General features: G+C 29.2%; 3 protein-coding genes across 3 annotated transcripts; 2 read left to right on the top strand and 1 right to left on the bottom strand.

The window, feature by feature from the left end:
- Positions 1-4,685: 4,685 nt before the first annotated feature.
- Positions 4,686-7,004, top strand: LOC107024154 (small ubiquitin-related modifier 1-like). Its single transcript, XM_015225067.2, has 3 exons — positions 4,686-4,860; positions 6,457-6,606; positions 6,748-7,004. Exons 1-3 carry the CDS (start codon positions 4,777-4,779, stop codon positions 6,811-6,813), a joined length of 300 nt encoding a protein of 99 aa, XP_015080553.1. The 5' UTR covers positions 4,686-4,776; the 3' UTR covers positions 6,814-7,004.
- A 5,222-nt stretch (positions 7,005-12,226) lies between these two features.
- LOC107024153 (endoglucanase 11-like) lies at positions 12,227-16,984 on the top strand. The gene is made up of 6 exons (XM_015225066.2): positions 12,227-12,472; positions 12,782-12,994; positions 13,247-13,447; positions 14,113-14,367; positions 15,986-16,276; positions 16,424-16,984. Exons 1-6 carry the CDS (start codon positions 12,236-12,238, stop codon positions 16,790-16,792), a joined length of 1,566 nt encoding a protein of 521 aa, XP_015080552.1. The 5' UTR covers positions 12,227-12,235; the 3' UTR covers positions 16,793-16,984.
- A 1,996-nt stretch (positions 16,985-18,980) lies between these two features.
- LOC107025693 lies at positions 18,981-20,421 on the bottom strand. Its single transcript, XM_015226458.2, has 2 exons — positions 20,241-20,421; positions 18,981-19,356 (listed from the first exon to the last, which is right to left on the bottom strand). Exons 1-2 carry the CDS (start codon positions 20,334-20,336, stop codon positions 19,054-19,056), a joined length of 399 nt encoding a protein of 132 aa, XP_015081944.1. The 5' UTR covers positions 20,337-20,421; the 3' UTR covers positions 18,981-19,053.
- Positions 20,422-20,778: the final 357 nt, after the last annotated feature.

Raw genomic sequence — 20,778 nt, 5'->3', positions numbered from 1 at the left:
AAAATAGAAGTTAGTAAATTGAATTTTTCAACGCCATACATAGTAGATCACCTCTTATTATAAGACTAGAAAAATTGACTTCTAATTCTTCTTTTGGCCGCACCGTCCATTATTATGACCATTTAATTGTGCCGTTCGAATTTTCGACCAAACCAACTACCATAATTTAATTCATATATATATAATTTTTAATACAAAAGATAGAAAATAATTGAAATGTTACCAAATTTGTTCTAATTTATATTGTAGTGTAGCTTTGCCTATGAAAAGGTGGACACTTATTTCATTAGGTTTAAATAATATGAGTAGTTTAATTACATTAGGTTACTGAATTATATTTTCAACAAATTCATTATATTGTTTTTATTTTATTTTTTAAGGATTCAATGTAAAGATTTGGTCATTCTAAAATTGATAATAGTCCTTTTATATCAATTAGAATAAACTATTAACGATTGAGTACTTAAATTTTTTATTTTCGGAAAAAAGTTTATATATATATATATATATATATATATTATAATCATAAATTTGTTTTTGTTGGAAGTTCATTCTTTTTTTCTTTTTTTTTATACATAAAGATTAGTAGGTAATTTAAAATTGTCTATTTAAAATTGTCTTATTAATAGCGTATTTGTGTATTTGTTTGAGAAAGTAATATAGAATGTCATGTGGAATGTATTAGTAGTCTATTCATATAGTCTCTAGTTTTTGGTATACGATATTACTTACTCATTTGTTTTGGTTATACACCATTAAACTTGTTACGGTTCCTTACATATATGTTCTGCATTGCTTTTCGTTGTACTAGTTATGGTGTTATAGTTTTTGTTTTTGATATCTATTGTCCTCGTTTGTTTATTATCTTTCGATTATTATACTATTTTTTAATTTTTGTACTTTTCTACATTGTTTTTGTCTTCTATATACTTTAATGTGTTGCACTTGACTTGAATTGAGGGTCTTTTATAAAAAACATATCTACCTCCACGAGGTATTCATATGCACACATTTTACTCTTTCAAAGCCCCATTTGTGGAATCTCGTTGGATATGTTACGCTCAGAGCGGATCCACATAGAGTCCGACGGGTGATCGAACACGCATTAACCTCGTCTCAAAATATATATACCTACGTAGAAATTAATATGTATTTGTATAAAATTAACATAGAGTACCCAATGAACAAATCATTCAATTGGTCAATTGACTCTTAGCTAGGTGTTTAAGGCTCTTCTAGTATTGTTAAGTCTGAGTTCAAATCTTACTATCGACATATCTCTTTTATATTTTTCACTATGTCACTTCTATCTAAACTTTCACTTTATTAGTGAAAATTTATTTCTCCACGTTATAATCTCTTTTTCCGTTCCACCATTTTAATGTTTTCTTTTATAGAGTGGTTAACACATTAGACTTTGAAGGTTATAAGTAAAACTTTAAAGTTACAATTTTATTTTTTTTTAAATGTGATTCTAATTTATTTATTTTTTAAAAAATAAAAAGAATGAGAGGTGACTAATCAAGTTGGTGGAAGATGGGCCCACTGGACTGGGCTTTGGCATGGTGAAGGCCAATCGAATAGGGCCCACACCCTTAAAGTCTTTTTTTTCAACTAAAGCCGACTCATTCTTTTTCATTTAAAATTCAAAGACATGGTGGGTCCCATTTTTCTCTAGTGAATTGACAGCTGTCCTTATTATAAGCAGCCACGTTTGAGATCTTCCGGCCTCGTAATTAGACTACTTAATTAATGGAATTAAAGCTTAATTAAGAGAATAAATAGTATACTTTTTTGAGTTTTGAGTCTTCTGAAATTAAATCAAAGATAGGAGTTTAGAGATATGTATTTTTTTTGGTCTTGTGATTGTAGCAAGTGATGTGATTTTTTTTTAAAATTAAATAATTATCGAAATAAAAAAGATGTATTAATTAGTAAAACAAACAAATTGAAATGAGCGAATAACTTTTTTGATTAAGTTTCAAAAAAGCAAACTTCTTTGGAGTATATTAAATGCTATAATATATACATATATTATTTAACTTTACTTTAGCTGATATATGACCAGTAGAACACTTGAATTTGTATAAAGTTGAACAAATATGCATATGTGTTCTACGTGGTATAATGCACGTAGAGCGCCACATAAGACGCAAATTGCCTCGTAGGATGTCAAGTATGACGAACATATCTACATGTTCAATTCTATATAAGTTTAAGCGTTTACCTGTGTGCATTCAAAACTAAAACGTAGAACATAAGCGCAAATGAAGTCAAGTTAAAGAACAAGTTTATTTATACACTATTTTAAATTATTGGCCAAGCTTTTACAAAAAATAAATAAAAAAGTGCATAGACGAAAATAAATATTCAAATACTGAAAAATCTATAATCAAACGTTAGCTATTCTTGTTAGGTTTGTACACAAAATTGATTTGTTCAAATGTGATATTGCTAACCACCAAGTTTGTTCACTATGTTTTTTCCAAGAGAAGAACAACATTTCCCACTTGTTCTTCACATGTTTTGTTTTCAAGATTTTTATTTATTTATTTATTTTAAATTTTCTTTTAGGTGTTCATATGCATCGTATATGTTGGGAAGAGAAAGTGGAATTATTTATCCAAATATGCAAATGGAATAAGGCCTAACTTAGAAATATATAGTGAAAATTAGTGGCTTAAGTTTACTACATATGGATTGAAAGAAAGCAAAGAGCTTTCGATAACAAGCAATAAAACATTGACTCCATTGTTAAATAAATTATCCGTGTTAGGTTAAATTTGAACGAATTAACTGTAAAATCTACTTGCATTCGAAATATATGTGAGTCACAATCCATTATGATGATTTCTTATTATGTTTTAATTGTGTTATCTATTCTTTTTAACAAATATAATTATTTCTTAATATGTTTATATATAATATATTAAATACGAAATAATTTTTTTTAAGAAAATAATTTGATATCATTTTTCATGAGTCGATTTAAGTTAATATATCAATTTATTTTTAATGAAATAAAATAACATAAAATAAATTAAACAATAAAAGAGTGCATCAATAATTTGTCCGAACTTAAATAAATTGAACACATATCCAACTTTAGAGCAGACCATTTGGATTGATTTAAAAGTTGGTCAAACCTACTTTTCAGTCAGCTTTTTTGACTTATATAAGTTTTTGTCAAATATGAAACATGACTTAAAATAAATCAAAGAAGTGTTTGATAAGGTAAATTACTTAAAATAAGTCAAAAATTACTTAAAATAAGTCAAAATTCAAAAGTAGATCTCTCCTTAGTCCTTTGACTTAAAAGTCATTTCAATGTAACTTTTTTTTTTTTGACTTAAAACTACATTTTTTAAGTCAATTCAAACGGACTCTAAACCTTCAATTTTATTTTATTTTCAAACAAGATTTGAATAAAAAAAAATGCAAAAATATACCTATGAATGTGAGTTATCACTATTTCCTCCTATAAATTATGTCAAATCTATCGAACAAATTTCCATAAATATTTGATGGAGACCAAAAATCTTTAGCTTGTGACAAACTTAAAGGCTTAAAACTATACTTCAAGGATGATCTATCCAACAAAGCCCGTTATATATTTGATTTTCCCTTCATTTTAAATTATTTAAATTATTGAGGTGTCATACAATTTAAGAAAAAAAATCAAAAAATATAAATTATATATATTTTTATTTTTATTTTTATTAAATATTATCAAATTTATGATTAAAATAACTAAACACTAATTATAATTATTAATTTAAGTACTAACTAATAAAGGGTAAAATTGAAAGAATATTTTAAAAGCATTCTTGAAGATTGAACAATTTAGTTAATTGGAAAAATAAAAAATAAAAAATGTTTCAACAATTCAATTAAAGTGAAATGAAGTGAGTATCAAATATAAAAGACTATTTTTTCTCATTTTCTTTAATACGTTACAACGATCCAAACAAATTGTCAATAAAATGACTTAAATTACGAGGTCACTCTGAAATTAGTTTTGTCGTTTTCTCCCATACGTTACAACCAATTCAAACAAACGGTCAATAAAATAACTGACAGTCACGAGGTCACTTTAAGACCATTCTTATAGTTTTCTCTCATACGTTACAGTCATTCAAACAAATGATCAATGAAGTCATTGAGAATCACGGGGTCACTCCTAAACCAATTCTTTCGTTTTCTCTCATACATTACAATCATTCAAACAAATGGTCAATGAAGTGACCGAGAATCACGAGATCACTCTGAAATCAATTGTGCCATTTTCTCCCGTACGTTACAATCATTCAAACAAATGGTCGATTAAATAACTGAAAGTCAGAAGGTCTATTTAACACCAATCCTGTCGTTTTCTCTCATACATTACAATCATTCAAACAAATGATTAATGAAGTGACAAAGAATCACGAAATCACTCTTAAACCAATTTTTTCCTCTTTATTCCGTACGTTACAATCATCCAGACTGATAATCAATGAAGTGATCGAGAATCACTAGGCTTAATAAATGTTGTTCTTTGAGCTTAACTTGGTACATATCCTTTCTCCCTTGTCATTGGGGGCAACGAAACGAATCGTGTATACGTGGAACAAGGTCATCCATAGATTGAAATTAGTTTTAATCTACACCGTAGATTTTAATCCCTAGAAAAAAGGACCCATTATAGTTAGGTATAAGAAGGGTTTTCAGAGCAGAAAAAGTGGCAGAAATACAGTGAGAACAGAGAAGAAGAAGAAGAAGAAATAACAGAGAAAAATGTCAGGCGTCACTCAACAGGAGGAAGAGAAGAAGCCGGCCGGCGATCAGGGAGGTCACATTAACCTCAAAGTCAAGAGCCAGGTTTTTTTTCTATGTATTTTTAAATTTTTTTATTTGGCTGCAATTATATATGATGCTAATGGTTTTAGTTTTTGATCAAGTGATTAGTTTGATTGGTTTTTTTTTTTCTGTTTTATGGATTGTGATGTTTGTATTAGGTTTGAAAATTGTGTTTGATGAATGGTTTTTTGCAAATTAGGGCTGTTAGTCAGGCTGCTAGGCTTTGATCGTTATTCAATTTAGTAACCGGGACGGAGTAATTTGTATAAACGAGAAGTTCCTGTGCTGTAGTTGTGCAGGGTTTGAAATTCGTGGAGAAGGGACCTGATGATCCTTCTCCATGTTTATATCGGGTTTTTGAGCAATTTGGCGTATGCCTAACCCACACATCGTGTGCATCGTGGTTTGATCTTACTAGTAGATGGAGAGACTAAAGCCTCTGGACATAGAGGAGTGTGTGGAGTTAGTTTCCCTTTCCTGCTGATAACGGATGGCAGTAGTTTGTTTATCTGTGTTAGTTTTCAATCAGTTTAGTTTGCTTGTTTATTCGAGGTATAGATTAGCTATGCTCAATGAGTTCATCTCTGAACTCTAAAAGGGCTTGTGGGAAGAAGATAAAATGTAGTTATATGGTTGCTCAGTGTAAAGGTTGCTGAAAACTTTTGTATTCAATGTATGTATCAGCTATACTCATGCGTTATGTAAGGCTCATTCTGGGGCAGCGTTCCAAACAAGTTTATTTTTTTCTATACCCAAGGCTTGAAGCTGAGACCTTTGCTTACTGATTAAGGGTGGAGGGCTTGTGTTTATGTTTATTTGTTCTTAGTTTGACATAAGCATTTTGTATGTTCAACATCCAAGAGTGTGACCCAATGGTCAATGAAGTGAAATGAGAACCAGGTTCAAATCTTAAGGAAGGCAAAAGACATTTGGTGATTTCTTCTTATGTGTCTAAATTGACCAAACCTTGGGTGAGCGGATTTAACTTGTACTTGTGCTGGTGCGAGTTAGTAGGTATCTGGTAGTCGAGCTGCAAACAAGCTGGCTGCGTGTACCAGCTTAAAACTATTGAGGAAAATATATTTAATGTATTGTGGGTGTACATGTTAAAACTATTGTTTGTGATTATACAAATCCACTTATGCTTCCATTACCTTCATATGTATTAAAAGCTATATCTGCTTGAGCACATTCATCCTCTTCTATTGGACCATTGTTCATATTCTCATGCTGAATTCCTTGTTTTTCTTCTGCTATGTGTTATCTGATACGTTAATCATCTAAAAACTCAACTTCCTATCAGAGAAGGTTCAAAAAGCGGAGGCAAAACAATGAACGAAATGTTGAATTGTTTTGCTTTCTGAACATGCCTCATCTTTTTGGTTCATACTCTAAAGAAAAGAAACCTGTTGATCTCTGATAAGAAAACAGAATCACAAATGCTGCTTGTTAGTGTTTAAAAACTCTCTACTTTTTGTTGTTTTAGTTTGTTTGTTTATATTTCTTGTTTTAGCTAATTTGTGGCCGGAGTAGGGTCAGTATACTCGAAGCTTGTGGAAATGACAATAATCCACGTTCAATTCATTAACTCTCTGAAGTTGACAATCTTTTTTGTAGGATGGAAATGAGGTGTTTTTCAGGATCAAGAGAAGCACACAGCTGAAGAAGCTCATGAATGCTTACTGTGATAGGCAATCTGTGGACTTCAACTCTATTGCCTTCTTGTTTGATGGTCGCCGTCTCAGGGCCGAGCAGACTCCTGATGAGGTTTTTCTTTCTCCCCTTTTCTTCACCAACCAGTGCACCTCTTCCTGCTACTTGTGTATATATATGTCCACATTTTCCTAGACTTCATATAATCAGTAATATGTTGTCTCATTACTTTTGTTTACATAATTCTTTTGACAGCTCGAGATGGAGGATGGCGATGAAATTGATGCTATGCTGCATCAGACTGGTGGATCTTTGTCTTAGATTTTATATTGGAGGGTTTGGGGTATGGTAAATTAGATTATATTCGGTATATGTTGACCGAACTTTTTAGAATGTGTATTTTAGTCTTTACTTTGGTGGTCTGATAACAGTTGTTTATGGATGGTCGCAGAATTTGGATTTTGGATCTTTACTTCTAGTTAATTATCCTTTTATTAACTCTTGGTGTTTGATATATTCGTGCTATGATCGGTTTCTGGGCAGGGGAAAGTGACTTTCCTCTGTGGTATCTATTAGTATTAATTAGAGATTTGGATGTCTTGTGAAGTTTGTTTTGAAGCAAAGCATAACTAATGGATGTGCTTTGTATAAGTGACAATTCGCCTGTCATAGAAATCCAGCTTCTTATATTGCTTCATCTACACTGATAAGGCTTTGTAGAGTCGTAACTCATAAGTACTCCTTAGCAATGGTTTCGAGTTTGAACTTTGGGTATGAAGGTGTGTGTTACTGGCCGCTTTACCCTCTATTGGGGGTGTAAAAAATGAATCAAAACATAGGTAATAATCACGCTCAGAATTTTGAGGGTTGGGCTTAAGATAATTTGAATTGGGTTCTATCACAACCCTTCAAGCTTAACTCATTTGAAGAGAATTTTAAATTGAGCCCAATTCAACTTTCAATTTCAACCCGTTTTAGAACTTTTTATTTAGATATGTTTCTATAACATCTTATAGGATTTATCTATCCATTTATTACTTTTTTAACAATAAAAATTACTTGAGCGGAAATTCAAATTGTGATTATAAAAGTTAAATATTAATATGTTTGAGATTAATCGGATTAAATTGGGGGTCAAGATTCAACTTGTTTTTTAAGCCCATTTGAGCTTAACCCATTTAAGTCCAAAGTAAATTTGGGCGGGTCAAGACCCAATCCAATTCCTATTCAACCCATTTTAAGGTTTTCAATTTCAACCCAACCCAACCCGTCCATTTGACACTCCTACCCTCTATTGTGGTGCTTCTCGGCTCGAACTTAGATTTAATCGAATCTTAATACAGATATCAGATACCTAGTTCGTCTATGTAGTGTCTTTTCTTTTCATATTTTTTTCCCTTTAACCACAATTTCAAATCAGAGAATAGATTGCTAGAAATGACTGATCTATTCACTTTATTAACGAAATTGAGCAATATCTGGTGATTTATCTGTCATGTTCAACCTGTCATACAGTCTTATTAACTCAAATCGTTTTGACTATTCTGTTTTAATCCATATAAAATTTGGGCTATTTTTGTTTCTTGTGGGGGTAAGATTTGGATAGTTGGGTTATGATCTTTTGTTTAGAATATCTTGATCGAGCTCTTTTAAGTCCAAGTAACATTTATCGAGCCATTTGGGTCGATAATTTGTCTTTATGTTTTCTAAGTCAATTTTGATTGCCACAAAATTAGTTTCACTAATCACAGAACATGGTTACTAATTGTTGCTAACAAAACTTATTCTGTGATTAGTGAAGCTTATTTAGACCAAATCCTAAATATAAGTAAAGTAAAATTAACTAGTTAAACTTAATAGACCAGGAAATTTACAAAAAAGTTACTCTAAATTGCAGCTCACCCAATCGCTTAAACTATAGATAAATGTATAATATATGATATACCCATCAGATATATAATCTGTATACCATTTATGTATACTTTTAGTGTATAGTATATATAAATTTGCTAGAAAAAGTAGACAGTAAATTTATCGGGCTTTCTAGGTAAAATTTTTAAAAAGACATGTCATGGCAAAGCCAGGAAGTTCTTTTATTTATATTTAATATGTACGTTATACAATTGTATTTATACGAAGATTATTTTAACTGATTATTTTATATAATGTGCACATATCTTATTATTATCTTTCCTATGATTGAAAGGTTGTTTCTAGACACTTAGAATCAAACATTCTAATGTTTTTCCACATTATTAGCAGATTAGTAGGAAAATAGAAGAAGATTATTGATTTGAAAAATCTCACCCACTTATAATTATGACTTAACAAGTGTAAAAAATATAATAATTAAAGGCTCTAATTTATAAATTAATTCTTTTTAGTAGTTAAAGCATCTAAATCTAAAATGACCGAAGTCAATCTCAATGTGTAATTAATATACACAAAAGATATTAAACAGACATTTCATATAGTATATGAGATTTACATATATTAAGTGAAATTTAATTTTCATTTCTATTTTATCACAACCCATGGAACACATATGGGGAGTTAAAATAATAATTTGAACATTGCTTCTATAAATTATTTAAAATTAATCCCCCCCCCCCACACATATATATATATATATATTTATATTAAATAAATAAGAGCACACATCATGTCACTATTTTCAGTTAAAAGTTCAACAACATATTTGAAGTAATTGTACAAACTGGTAAGAGGAGGGTGCGAAATATATTAATTTTGATAAACTGTCGCTCAAGTAAAGTATGAAAAAAATAAATAAAAGTGAAAAAGTCATGTTGAAAATAATGGAGAAAAAAAAATGATAGTAACAAGTAGTAATATATACTATTACTATAGTTACCATTTTTTTAAAAAAAGTACTACAATAATCGAAGTAAAAGAAATATATATAATAATTATAAGATCGAAAAATAAAATAGAAGAAAAGTAATAAAATATCTGATTTGATGTAAACGTATAGTAATAAGTGTTTACGCGTAACTTTTTGTGTAGCTATCAACTTTTTACACTTAATAATTTCTATATGGTAACAATATTTTGAAATTTTATTTATTTGTTTAGTCAACCTACATAAATGTGTTACTTTTATAGTGTAACATCAAACATGTCAATACCCTGACATATTGATGAGGAAATATAAATGAGAATTATTTTTTTTAAAAAAACTAAATGTGAATTAATAATTCATTACCTTAAAAGGTCATAGCAATTATGAATATACATATCATTTTTACTAAAGTATTTTCTAATAATTGAACAAATCAATATTGTGTAGCTTCTAAAATTGGTCTAAGCTTTAACTCTCCAAGAAAAAAGACTTTGAATTTAGACTCATACAAAGTAGACTTTAAAATCAATTTGATATTAAAGTCAGAACCATGAGTAGCCTATTTTTAGGCTTTTGGACATATTCAAGTCATCAAATATTCAATCACCAATTTGCTATATATAATGAGAAAATAACAAGTATTATTCCATTTTTTTCTTTACATAATTAACACTTAAATAGGGGTATATTTGAAAAATTTACTCACATTTGATGTGTAGATCAAAATTAGTTTGACATAACTAATTCTAAGAGATGGATATAGTCGATATATTACGGATTCATCTGAATCCAACATCTTTAATCTAAACTAGATGTATATAGTAAAAATTTGTAAAATACTAGTAAATAATAAATTTTGAATAAAGCAAATTTATATAGATATAATATACAAAATTTTGAACTTGAATTCCTATGATATTCAATTCCTGCCTCTGTCTCTGTGTACTATATAGTCGTATAATATACATTTATAAGGTGAAAATAAATATTAGTTAACCATAATATATATATTTACTTGTCACTTATACGTATATTAGTTATACGAGTTTTAAAATTGTAAAATAAACATAAATTAAATTCACGTTTGTATAAGTTATCAAACGTGATATTAATTATACAAAATTTAATACATCAATAACTTACCTTCTAACCAGCTACCAAACGACCCCTGAATATATAACTAACCAATAAAATACAAGCTACTAATGTTTAAATTACCCTCATCGATGAGATAAAATTTAGATAACGAATCAATTAACCTTTTTTTTTTTGACAAGTTTTACTCCTTGATGTGCTAATTAACATAGTGATTTAGTTATGTATAATGACTAAAGAATAAATTGAGAAATTATTGGTAAGAAACGTTAGTTATAACATCACAGTATTGAGTAGCTAAACGTCCATTAATGAATACGTGTATGAATATTTTGTGTATATTTTTTCTAGGGAGTTTAGGTAGTTTTGTTACAAGTCATTGTACCCAAATCATTTAAACATAACAATTAGGAAACGAGGATAATTAATTATTATAAAATGGACTGCTTTTAAGGGTCCCATTTTTTTTTAAAAAAAATTAAACAATAAATAAAAGAAGGTTTGTAAGAGTTGCTAGGAATCTGAGTGGAAACCTGTACAAGGATTTGATTAGTTAGTCTAATTAGCTAAGTAGTAATAGTAATTAAGGGTGTGGTTGGTGCGAGAAAATATTTTCTTGAAAAATAAAAAGTGTTTCTTATTATTTTTTTTCCGTGTTTGATACGTAAAATATTTGTATATACTATAGACAAATACTATGAAAATATAATTGAGAATGCAGGTGGAGGTAGGGGTTCGAGGTGGTGGGGATGGAGCTACGCGAGTGTTAGTGAAGAATTAAAGATGATGTATGTTAAAGATTGAGGAGGACATAATGATCTGAGAAACTCATATTTCTTATAATTAAAAAAACTTTCTATTTTCTTATAAAAAAATTGATTTATCAAACACGAAAAAATTTAAAAATTATTTATTTATATTGTCAAAACACAACGCGTTTTACTCTTAATTGGCTAGTGATTTTGTCAACTCACAAATTGAGGGCAAACATAAGAATGCTACTAGCTAGTTTGATCCATAATAGGGCATAGACATTTGGTATTTAAAATTCACTGAATCGAATAATTTAAATTCACATGATACAAAATTCATTAAAAATAAAATATTTTCTATTAAGGTTTAGCTAGTCCCAAAGTTCAAATTCGAGATCTCTCGTAAACAATTGAAAAATTCAATTTGTACACCATATTTAGTAGTGGTTCAAAATTAATTGCGAAAATATGATTCATATATTAGTATAAAATGTATACAAATTTTGGAATAGAAAATCCCATGAACAATATGCATGTTACTACACCAAACACGTTTTTTCCCCAAACCAAAATAGTTAAGTAAATTAAGTTTTCATTAGCCTCTCACAAAATCATACATAAGACATTTAGTTAAATTATACACACCAAACACTATAAATTTTCTTTTTTCATATTGTTCATGTAAAATATATAAGTTAGTTATAACAAGTTAATTACTAATAATTTGTATTATGCCTGTATATTCTACTTGTTCAATTTTATACACATTTAATTATTTACTTATGTATATCAAAATCTGAAGAAATAAATATTAGCTAATACCAAATTAAAAAACATGTTTATATATTATGCCAAAATAAAAAACTTCACCACAACATATACAACGAGTATTAATTTAAGTACAAAATATTTAAAAAAAATGACCAAAATTACGACATAAGTGAGTGTTGAAAATTCTAAACACTTTAATATCACGTGCTATTCATGTACCTATATATATATGAGAAAAAAAATTGTGAGAAAGGACCACATAGCCATGGAAGCTTCAAAAATTCATTGTAAATTTTCAAGAAATATATGTTTTCTTCATCAATGGATTTCACTTATTTTTACATTTGGATTTGTTATTCCGTTTATTCAATCGTTAGATTATTCCGATGCGCTCTCGAAAAGCCTCCTTTATTTCGAAGCTCAACGCTCCGGTCGTTTGCCGTACAATCAAAGAGCTATTTGGCGTCATCATTCTGGCCTTACTGACGGACTTGATCAAGGGGTCCGTACATTCATACATCTTCATTCACATTAAAACAAGTCGTTATATCATTGATATTATTGTTCATCTTTTTTGATTGATTCAACCTTGATCAAGGCCGGTCAGTAAAAATTTTTACAATCGGCCTTGATCAGGTTAAAATGTTTGTCCCTTTCTTATTTACCTTTTTTTTGTTAAAAAGTCATTATCAAGGTGTCAGTAAAAAAATATATTTTTTTTAGCTGACGTCTTGAACAAGGCCAGTTAATTAGAAATTACCATTTTTTTTTGATATTTTTATGTATTTTTTTTTAAAAAAATATGTGATAGGTGGATTTGGTGGGAGGTTATTATGACGCCGGAGACAACGTTAAGTTTCAACTTCCGATGGCTTTTACTATAACGATGCTATCATGGAGCGTCATTGAATATGGCGAAGATATAGCCGCCGCGGGCGAGTATAGATACGCGCTTGAGGCAATCAAGTGGGGGACGGATTACTTCGTCAAAGCTCACACTCATCCTAACGTACTCTGGATTCAGGTTCGTGTTAAGAAATTCATTAAATATAAGTCGTTGCGTAAAAATAATCCCTTTAGTTACGCCCAAAAAAATTGAAGTCTATGAAATTGATTTCTACGTGGGTCCATTTTGTAATTGTCTTTATGGACGTAAATCAAGCTAGTAATTTCTTTGAATTTCAATGTTGGGTCATACCCATATTTAATTGTATAGTTTTGGCATTAGTATGATTTATTATTTTTTTATTCGATGTTTAAATTTTAAATTTGTCAGGTGGGTGAAGGAGATACGGATCATTATTGTTGGCAAAGGCCGGAGGATATGACCACATCTCGTCGAGCTTATAAGATCGACGAGGATCACCCCGGGTCGGATGTCGCCGGGGAGACAGCAGCCGCGTTGGCGGCGGCGTCAATTGTGTTTAGAAGAACAAATCCACATTACTCTAAGCTTCTTTTGGTCCACGCGGAACAGGTAATTAAACTAACATTTTTTTAAATACATTTTAAAAAAAGACCAATTTGTTAAATTACTAGTGTAACACAAGTGGTGTAGAAATTAATTCCAAAAAGTGATAGACGATATTTTTAAATTTGAAAACAATTAATGTCATACTTTTCGTTTATTCTTAATGACAAACTTTTATCATCACATAAGTGATATGTATGTCATATTCAATACTTATCATAAATTTCAAAAATATATATTTATTCCTTTGATCACTTCTTCGCGTGTTCACGTCTTTATACTCTAAATCCTTTAGTGAAAATTCTTGATCCATCACTAGTTACACAAATGCTTTGATGTATTTTAGATCACAAATTTGAAAAATTTTCATTTCCTTATTAAATTCATGCCAATTAAAGACAGTTCGACGCACTAAACTTTTGTTATGTGAGTACTCCGTAGAAGGGCCAGACCATAAAGGTTACCCTGCTTTTCCGCAAGAGGCTTTTTTCACAGCTCGACCAAATCTATAACATTCTAATCAGACGACAACTATTTTTACCAGTTACGAAGGAATAAACAATTTAAGTGAGATTTTAAAGAAGATATTCCCAATTGTGGTTTGTTTCAACTACATACCTAATATATTTAATAACTATATGCAATTAATTTGTTTGTTTCCAATATTGTAGTTGTTTGAGTTTGGTGACAAGTTTAGAGGTAAGTATGATACAAGTGTTGGAGCAGCCAAAGGTTACTATCCATCTTTGAGTGGTTACAAAGATGAGTTGTTATGGGCAGCTATGTGGCTCTACAAGGCCACCGACAAATCTCATTATTTAAAATATGCATTACAAAATGCTCAATCTTTTGGGGGTACGACTTGGGCCATTTCAGAATTTAGTTGGGATGTCAAATACGCTGGCCTTCAACTACTCGCTGCTACGGTAAATTCTGATTTTAGTTCTTGTGATATAATATATGATTACACATATTTGATTTTACGTTCTTTTTAAGTCATTTCACTATTAAATTATATACGTGTTATGTTAAACTGGTAATTTTTTTTTTTATATATATAATAGGATAAAAGGTTAGATGTGTTGAGTCATAACTCATAAGTATATTATAAGGATCAGAATAAGAATTTATCAATAATTGAGGGATCAAAAGTGTTATTCCTACAATTTTTATCGATTATTTTAATATTTTACCAAAAAAAAAAGGTTGTCAATGTTTAGAATTTAATAAGTGTTATTATATTAGGCTTTTTTTAGTTAGTTAAGTAAGTACATAGATTAATTTGAAAAACTTTGATTTTGATGTGTTACCTTAATTTAGTTCATCTATCGTTTGATTAGGTAGAAAATATATGCTTTAGTTGTTATTCCTATTTTATATTTTATATTTATAAATTATTGAGAAATGATAATACATATGAATGCATGCGTGGTATATGATTATTTTCACTAATCTTTTTAATTTTTAGACATGTACTTAATTACATGCATTTACATTACATAGTCAAAATTAGGAAAATGTCAATAAAATTATGTGTGTTTTTGACACATGTTGAGAGTCATAGATCTACGCTGTGAAAATAATGAAACATTTAAATGAGATTATTTTCATAGAAACAATATTTTGTACTTTAGAATATGTACAAACAACATATCGTCACACTTTATGTTAAATCAAGTTATTAATGGTCGGAATTAGAATATAATTAGTCCAAAATCAATAAACATAAACATAATGAGTTCCCTCCATAATTTTGACACTAATCTAGCCTCTTTTTTCAACGTAATCTATGTTCTATGGTTAAGAAGTCTCCATTTTGGAAAATAATTTAAATTATATGTTTTGCCCCAATACTTAAAATTTAACTTGTTATAACAAGTTATTTATGCAACGTTTATACTATAAATGTCATTATTAAGTAATGTTCATCGAATTGAGTTATCTACAATTATCATGTGTCGGGGACAAAATTTACACCTTTAGTACATAGAATTTAAATTTGACGGAAAATGACATGTATCTATTAAATTAGGTAAGTTTTGACACACGTTGAGATGTCGATGTAGGCTCAAGAAAATAGTGATGATTTTATGTTAGATTGATTAATTAATTTCATAGAGACAACAAGGGACCCTTGTCCTTGTGAATACAAACACCATATGTTAGGCAAAATCTTCTCATAAAGTAAGTTGTTTGTGGAGAGATATAGATAGTTAGTCCAAAATCAAATAGAGAACCTATCAATAATTTTCTTTCTCAAACTTTAGTCCACTAATTTGTTGTTTCTTATGGTTGAAGAACATAATAATGTCTTAATTTATGATATTTTGTCATTGGTATGTCCCCTAGATCGACGATATAAAGATTTCTTACACTATTAAATATAATTTAGATCAAAGTTTATAAATTAGTTGGTCGAGCAACTGGTTTAAGTTCATCATATCAACTACTCATAATTATCACAAAATGTTATTCATATACTTATTTTGCATATATATATTTTCATACTATCGATGCATAAAACTTAAGCTCTTGTTTCTGCAGTTAACGAGGCAAGAGAAGAGAGAGAAAGAAGACGATAAAATCATCGAAGAATATCGTTCAAAAGGCGAATATTACCTTTGTTCATGTCTAAACCAAAACAATAAAACTAATGTACATCGCACCCCAGGGGGCTTATTGTACATCCGTCAATGGAACAACATGCAATACGTATCAAATGCAGCGTTTCTCCTCATGGTGTACTCCGATCATCTCAGGGAAACTAATCAAATGGCTAGATGTGAACGTCGGTCCGTGGGACCCGAAGAAATCTTCGCGTTTGTAAAATCACAGGTTAAATTTTAATTTTTACGAGATATTATATGTAATAACTTCGACTTACTTTGATGTGATTTTATAAGCATATGTGTATTCGCAATATGTTGTATACATATGTTAGTGCTCATTAGCTAACCAATTCTATCTCATGAAAAATATCAGGTTGACTATATCTTGGGTTTGAACCCGCGAGGTGTGAGCTACTTGGTTGGCTACGGACCTAAGTATCCCCAAAGGGTGCACCATAGGGGTGCATCGGTGGTCTCATTCAAAAAGCGTAAGAGTTTCATAAGTTGTACCCAAGGCTATGATAATTGGTTCGGACGTAAAACCTCGAACCCGAATACGCTAATCGGGGCACTAGTTGGTGGACCGGATTACAAGGACCGGTTTAATGATCATAGAAGAAATTTCATGCAAACAGAGGCTTGTACTTATAACACGGCTCCTCTTGTTGGGTTATTTGCAAAATTAAATGGGCTAGACAGAGGAATCGACATTGAAGATTCATCATTGTTTTTAGCTAAATAAATAGTGTTACATACCACTATTTATTTAAAAATACCACGTAATTGTTTTATTTACTTTACGATTGATTGAAGAAAGAGATATACAACCAAAGGAAAAAAAAAAGTATATAAAGTATAGTTTGTTCAATGTATTCGTCTTTTGATGTTCCACGATTCACTTTTTACTAATAAAGAATACTTCTTCGTCCGATATTATTCGTTATGTTACGCTTTTCGAAAGTCAATTTGACTAATTTTCAAAGTTAAATTAGATCATATTAATCTGATATTTTAAACAAAAAAATTAAATATATTAAAACTATATGAAAAGTACTATAATTTGCAATTTTTTGCATATTAATATGATGAAAAAAATACATCTTAAAATATCAGTCAAAATTTTTATAGTTTGACTCTAAAGATAGAAACCATGACAAATAATATCGAACAGAGGGAGTATTCACAATTCTTCTTTATTTTCTCTTGCGTTAAGTTATTGTCTTGTATGATTAAAATATCATTTACATTTAACATATGATCATGTTATTTTTATTCAACGATGATAAAAAAAATTAATATTTTAATTTGAGATTGTTGTAGAAATTCATAGAGATGAAATTTTTAATTTACTTTTCTTGAAGGAGATTCATTCAATGACTTTCTTTTTAGTTTTCCATTCTAAATAATGTTAAATGGCTAGAAAATTTGGCTAGAAATTTAAAAAGTATAATATTTTTTTTGTTTTAAAATAAACTATTTTTTATTTTTAATTAAAATATATTAAAATTAAAAAGATAATAATGTTCAAAAAAATAAAATAACATAATCCGAAATACGTTATTTTACCATTCCAGCCAAACTTTCTGACGAATGCCCAAAAGGATTTTTTCTTCCACTCTTGGTACCAACATTGGAGTTCAAGTAACTTCAGCTTCGCACTGGAAAGTTCCACAATGAAATAAAACGCTTCTTATAAGGTGATTTTATATAAGGGACACTCATATTTCAAATCTTTAATTATAAAGAATAAAAATTATTTACCACTCTACTACGATTCTTGTTACTTGTCTAATGACTTGTTAAGAGTCAATGAATTTAATACATTGTTGGTAAATATACAGTATGCCGACACCACATATAACCAATTTCTTTGAAGTATAATTAAGAGGGTGAAGGGTTGTTTCATCGTAGGGACTCGTATTATTGTGCAATAACACACAATGAAAGGTCAAATCAATGACTAGTTGTAAAAAATACCAAGTTCAACTCACCACAAAAAGCTATAGAAAAAATGTTTATTACAAGATTTTGATTCCTTCATTTATGATATTTTGTATAAAACTTCAATTTAATTCGAGTCTAGCGTCAGAGTTTATAGCTAGTAGCCTTTTCAGTGCTAAGCGTATAATTTCGTATTATAATGACGATTCAAATTTTTTGACATGTAAAAAATATTGTATTTGACTAATATAAAACATCTGAGTGACATTATTATAATAATTTTTTTTATTTTTTCTATTAAGTGTTGTAGTCATTTCGTATTAAATTAACAATTCAAATTTTCAATCCATAAAATATTCTATCAAAAGAATAGAAGACATAAAGAAAATCTCTTAAATTACTACAATAATCTTTTTATTTTTTCTACTTGGTAAGTCATTTTGTAATTGAATTAGACAATTCAAATTTTCGACCCGTAATATATACCATCAAAAGAATAGAATAAATTTTCGATCCATAAAATATTCTATCAAAAGAATAGAAGGCATAAAGAAAATCTCTAAAATTACTAGAAGTCTTTTTATTTTTCTACTATGTAAGTCGTTTTATATTTGAATTAAACGATTCAAATTTTCGAATCATAATATATTCCATCAAAGGAATAGAAGACATGAAAAAATCTCTCAAATTTACTATTTTTATCTTTCTACTATTTTATCTCATTATTTTATTTCAAACTGACGATTCAAATTTTCGACTCGTAAAATATTCTATTATTAAAAGAATAAGAAAGACATAAAAATCCCTCAATATAATAGTCTTTTTATCTTTTTCCAAGTGTATAATCATTTTATATTGAATTGACTATTCAAATTTTCTAAAATATTCCATCAAAGAAAATAGAAGACATAAAAGGAAATCTCTCAAATTGAATTATTTACTATTACTATTAATTATTTAGAACCCCCCCCCCCCCCAAAAAAAAAAAAAAAAAAGGTGCACCACTAGGTTAATTACAACTCTAATTTCAATTTTTTTTAAAAAAAAAACAAACTCTGATATTTAACTACTGATTTGGTCTTGTGGATTACTTTTAAGTAGATCATTAGAGTCATCATCATCACCTTTCTTATGAAAATTATCTTTTCCAGTAGTCTGTTTGTAACTTTCCTTGAGAGATTCAAAAGTAGAATCAGTTGTTGTTGTAGCTTCTTTTATGGCATCTTGTGCTTTGTCCACTGGTTGGCTTCTAAAGCCTTGATGTTGTTTTTCCTCAGCCATTTCTTCAGCAACTCTTGTGAATTCTTCAGCTGTGGTTGGTGCTTTCTCTTCTGCATGATGATCATAATTTTCCTTGCTATATCTCTGCCTCCATATATTTATTAAAATTAATTAAGGTTGTAACAATGAAGAAATTACAAGGATACAATATAATAATTCATAACACCACAACCTAACGTATCTTGTGAGATCAGACTGTATGCAAATCTTATTAGCTCGTGATATAAAGAGAATCAACTCAATAGTATACCAAAGTCCAGAGGAAGAAGAAAAAAAACGTTAATAATCTATAAATATACTTTCGTTAATGTTAATAATTACTTGTCAACTTTTGAATTAAAACATCTGCGAGTACTTATCAACTTTTGAATTAAAACATATGTAACAATGATCGATTGACATGTTAGGTTCACCATTTTACTGTATTAATTATGAAATGAATTAGAAACTTCAAATTTTCTAAAAATTTCTCCTTTTCCATTTCAAAATAATCATTTCAAAGTAATCAATTAAGGATATAGTAGATAAAAAATTATCATTTCTTGATTTATCAAGATGGACAAATAATTAAAGACAACTAAAAAAAGTGAACAAATAATTAGAGACAAAAGAGTATCATTTTCGTTGCCCAAAACTTGTCTTAAAAATGCATGAAATATGTACATATTACTAATTCAGAATTCGTAAGCTTCAAGGTAATAGTCTAGCTCCCTACCTCTCAGTCCGTTCAAAAAGAAAAGATCATTGACTCTTTTTTCTTTTATGACTTTCGGTCAGATATATTTAAGATCAAAAGATTTAAAATTAAAAAATATTTTAATATATTTAACGTGTCTTTAATAATTTCAAATAATAAAATTCCAATTATATTTTTAAACTCTGGATTAAATTAAAATACAATCAGAGTATGATAAATAACTTGAAATTGTAAAAACAATAAATAAAAAAAGAGAGAAGTTAATAGATACCCGTATAGTATCAACAAAAATGGGCTGGCGTGGGCGTGCGAGGAATTTGATGCGCGAGATATTGCAAAAGTAGAGAAACTGATTATAGGCACCCATATTTGAATACTCCTTTTAACTTCTAAAACTTAGCTAATTTCGCTTCAACAATTTACAATATGTTGTTACAATGAAGATAGGTCTTTTTAACACCCAATAAAATGTAACTCTTAGAGTTTGGCAAATTATTTAAGGATGAATAGACAATAAATTAGGGGCCAAGTGGCACACGAAGAGTCCAGCCTTATTAGCTTTGAACACATAGCACAACGTGGCTGATCATTTTGCCTGCCTCGTCACAGTATCATCACTTCTCTAATTTTTCTTTATGGCTACGATCGATTTTTCCTTTTAAGTAGTTATCGCTTCTTTACTACTTCCCTTTTTTAACGGATAAAAAGTTATATTTATATCATTATAGGATTTATTTTTATTTTTAATATATCTTAAATTCTCGATTATTTTATAAAATATCAATGATTATTGAGCAAAATATAATTTA

This window comes from Solanum pennellii, chromosome 7 (genome assembly GCF_001406875.1).
Source record: "Solanum pennellii chromosome 7, SPENNV200".
Classification (NCBI taxonomy): Eukaryota; Viridiplantae; Streptophyta; class Magnoliopsida; order Solanales; family Solanaceae; genus Solanum; species Solanum pennellii.
The sequence above is the reverse complement of the archived record's forward strand: the minus strand, read 5'-3'. Positions and strand labels throughout refer to the sequence as shown.

Bases quoted from the DNA above. Each gene is read 5' to 3' on its own strand.
- LOC107024154 (XM_015225067.2), top strand. From the start codon at position 4,777: ATGTCAGGCGTCACTCAACAGGAGGAAGAGAAGAAGCCGGCCGGCGAT. The intron at 4,861-6,456 runs GTTTTTTTTCTA...TCTTTTTTGTAG, and splicing joins ACCTCAAAGTCAAGAGCCAG to GATGGAAATGAGGTGTTTTT. The intron at 6,607-6,747 runs GTTTTTCTTTCT...TTCTTTTGACAG, and splicing joins CCGAGCAGACTCCTGATGAG to CTCGAGATGGAGGATGGCGA.
- LOC107024153 (XM_015225066.2), top strand. From the start codon at position 12,236: ATGGAAGCTTCAAAAATTCATTGTAAATTTTCAAGAAATATATGTTTT. The intron at 12,473-12,781 runs GTCCGTACATTC...AATATGTGATAG, and splicing joins CTGACGGACTTGATCAAGGG to GTGGATTTGGTGGGAGGTTA. The intron at 13,448-14,112 runs GTAATTAAACTA...CCAATATTGTAG, and splicing joins TTTTGGTCCACGCGGAACAG to TTGTTTGAGTTTGGTGACAA.
- LOC107025693 (XM_015226458.2), bottom strand. From the start codon at position 20,336: ATGGGTGCCTATAATCAGTTTCTCTACTTTTGCAATATCTCGCGCATC. The intron at 19,357-20,240 runs GTATCTATTAAC...ATATGGAGGCAG, and splicing joins TTTTTGTTGATACTATACGG to AGATATAGCAAGGAAAATTA.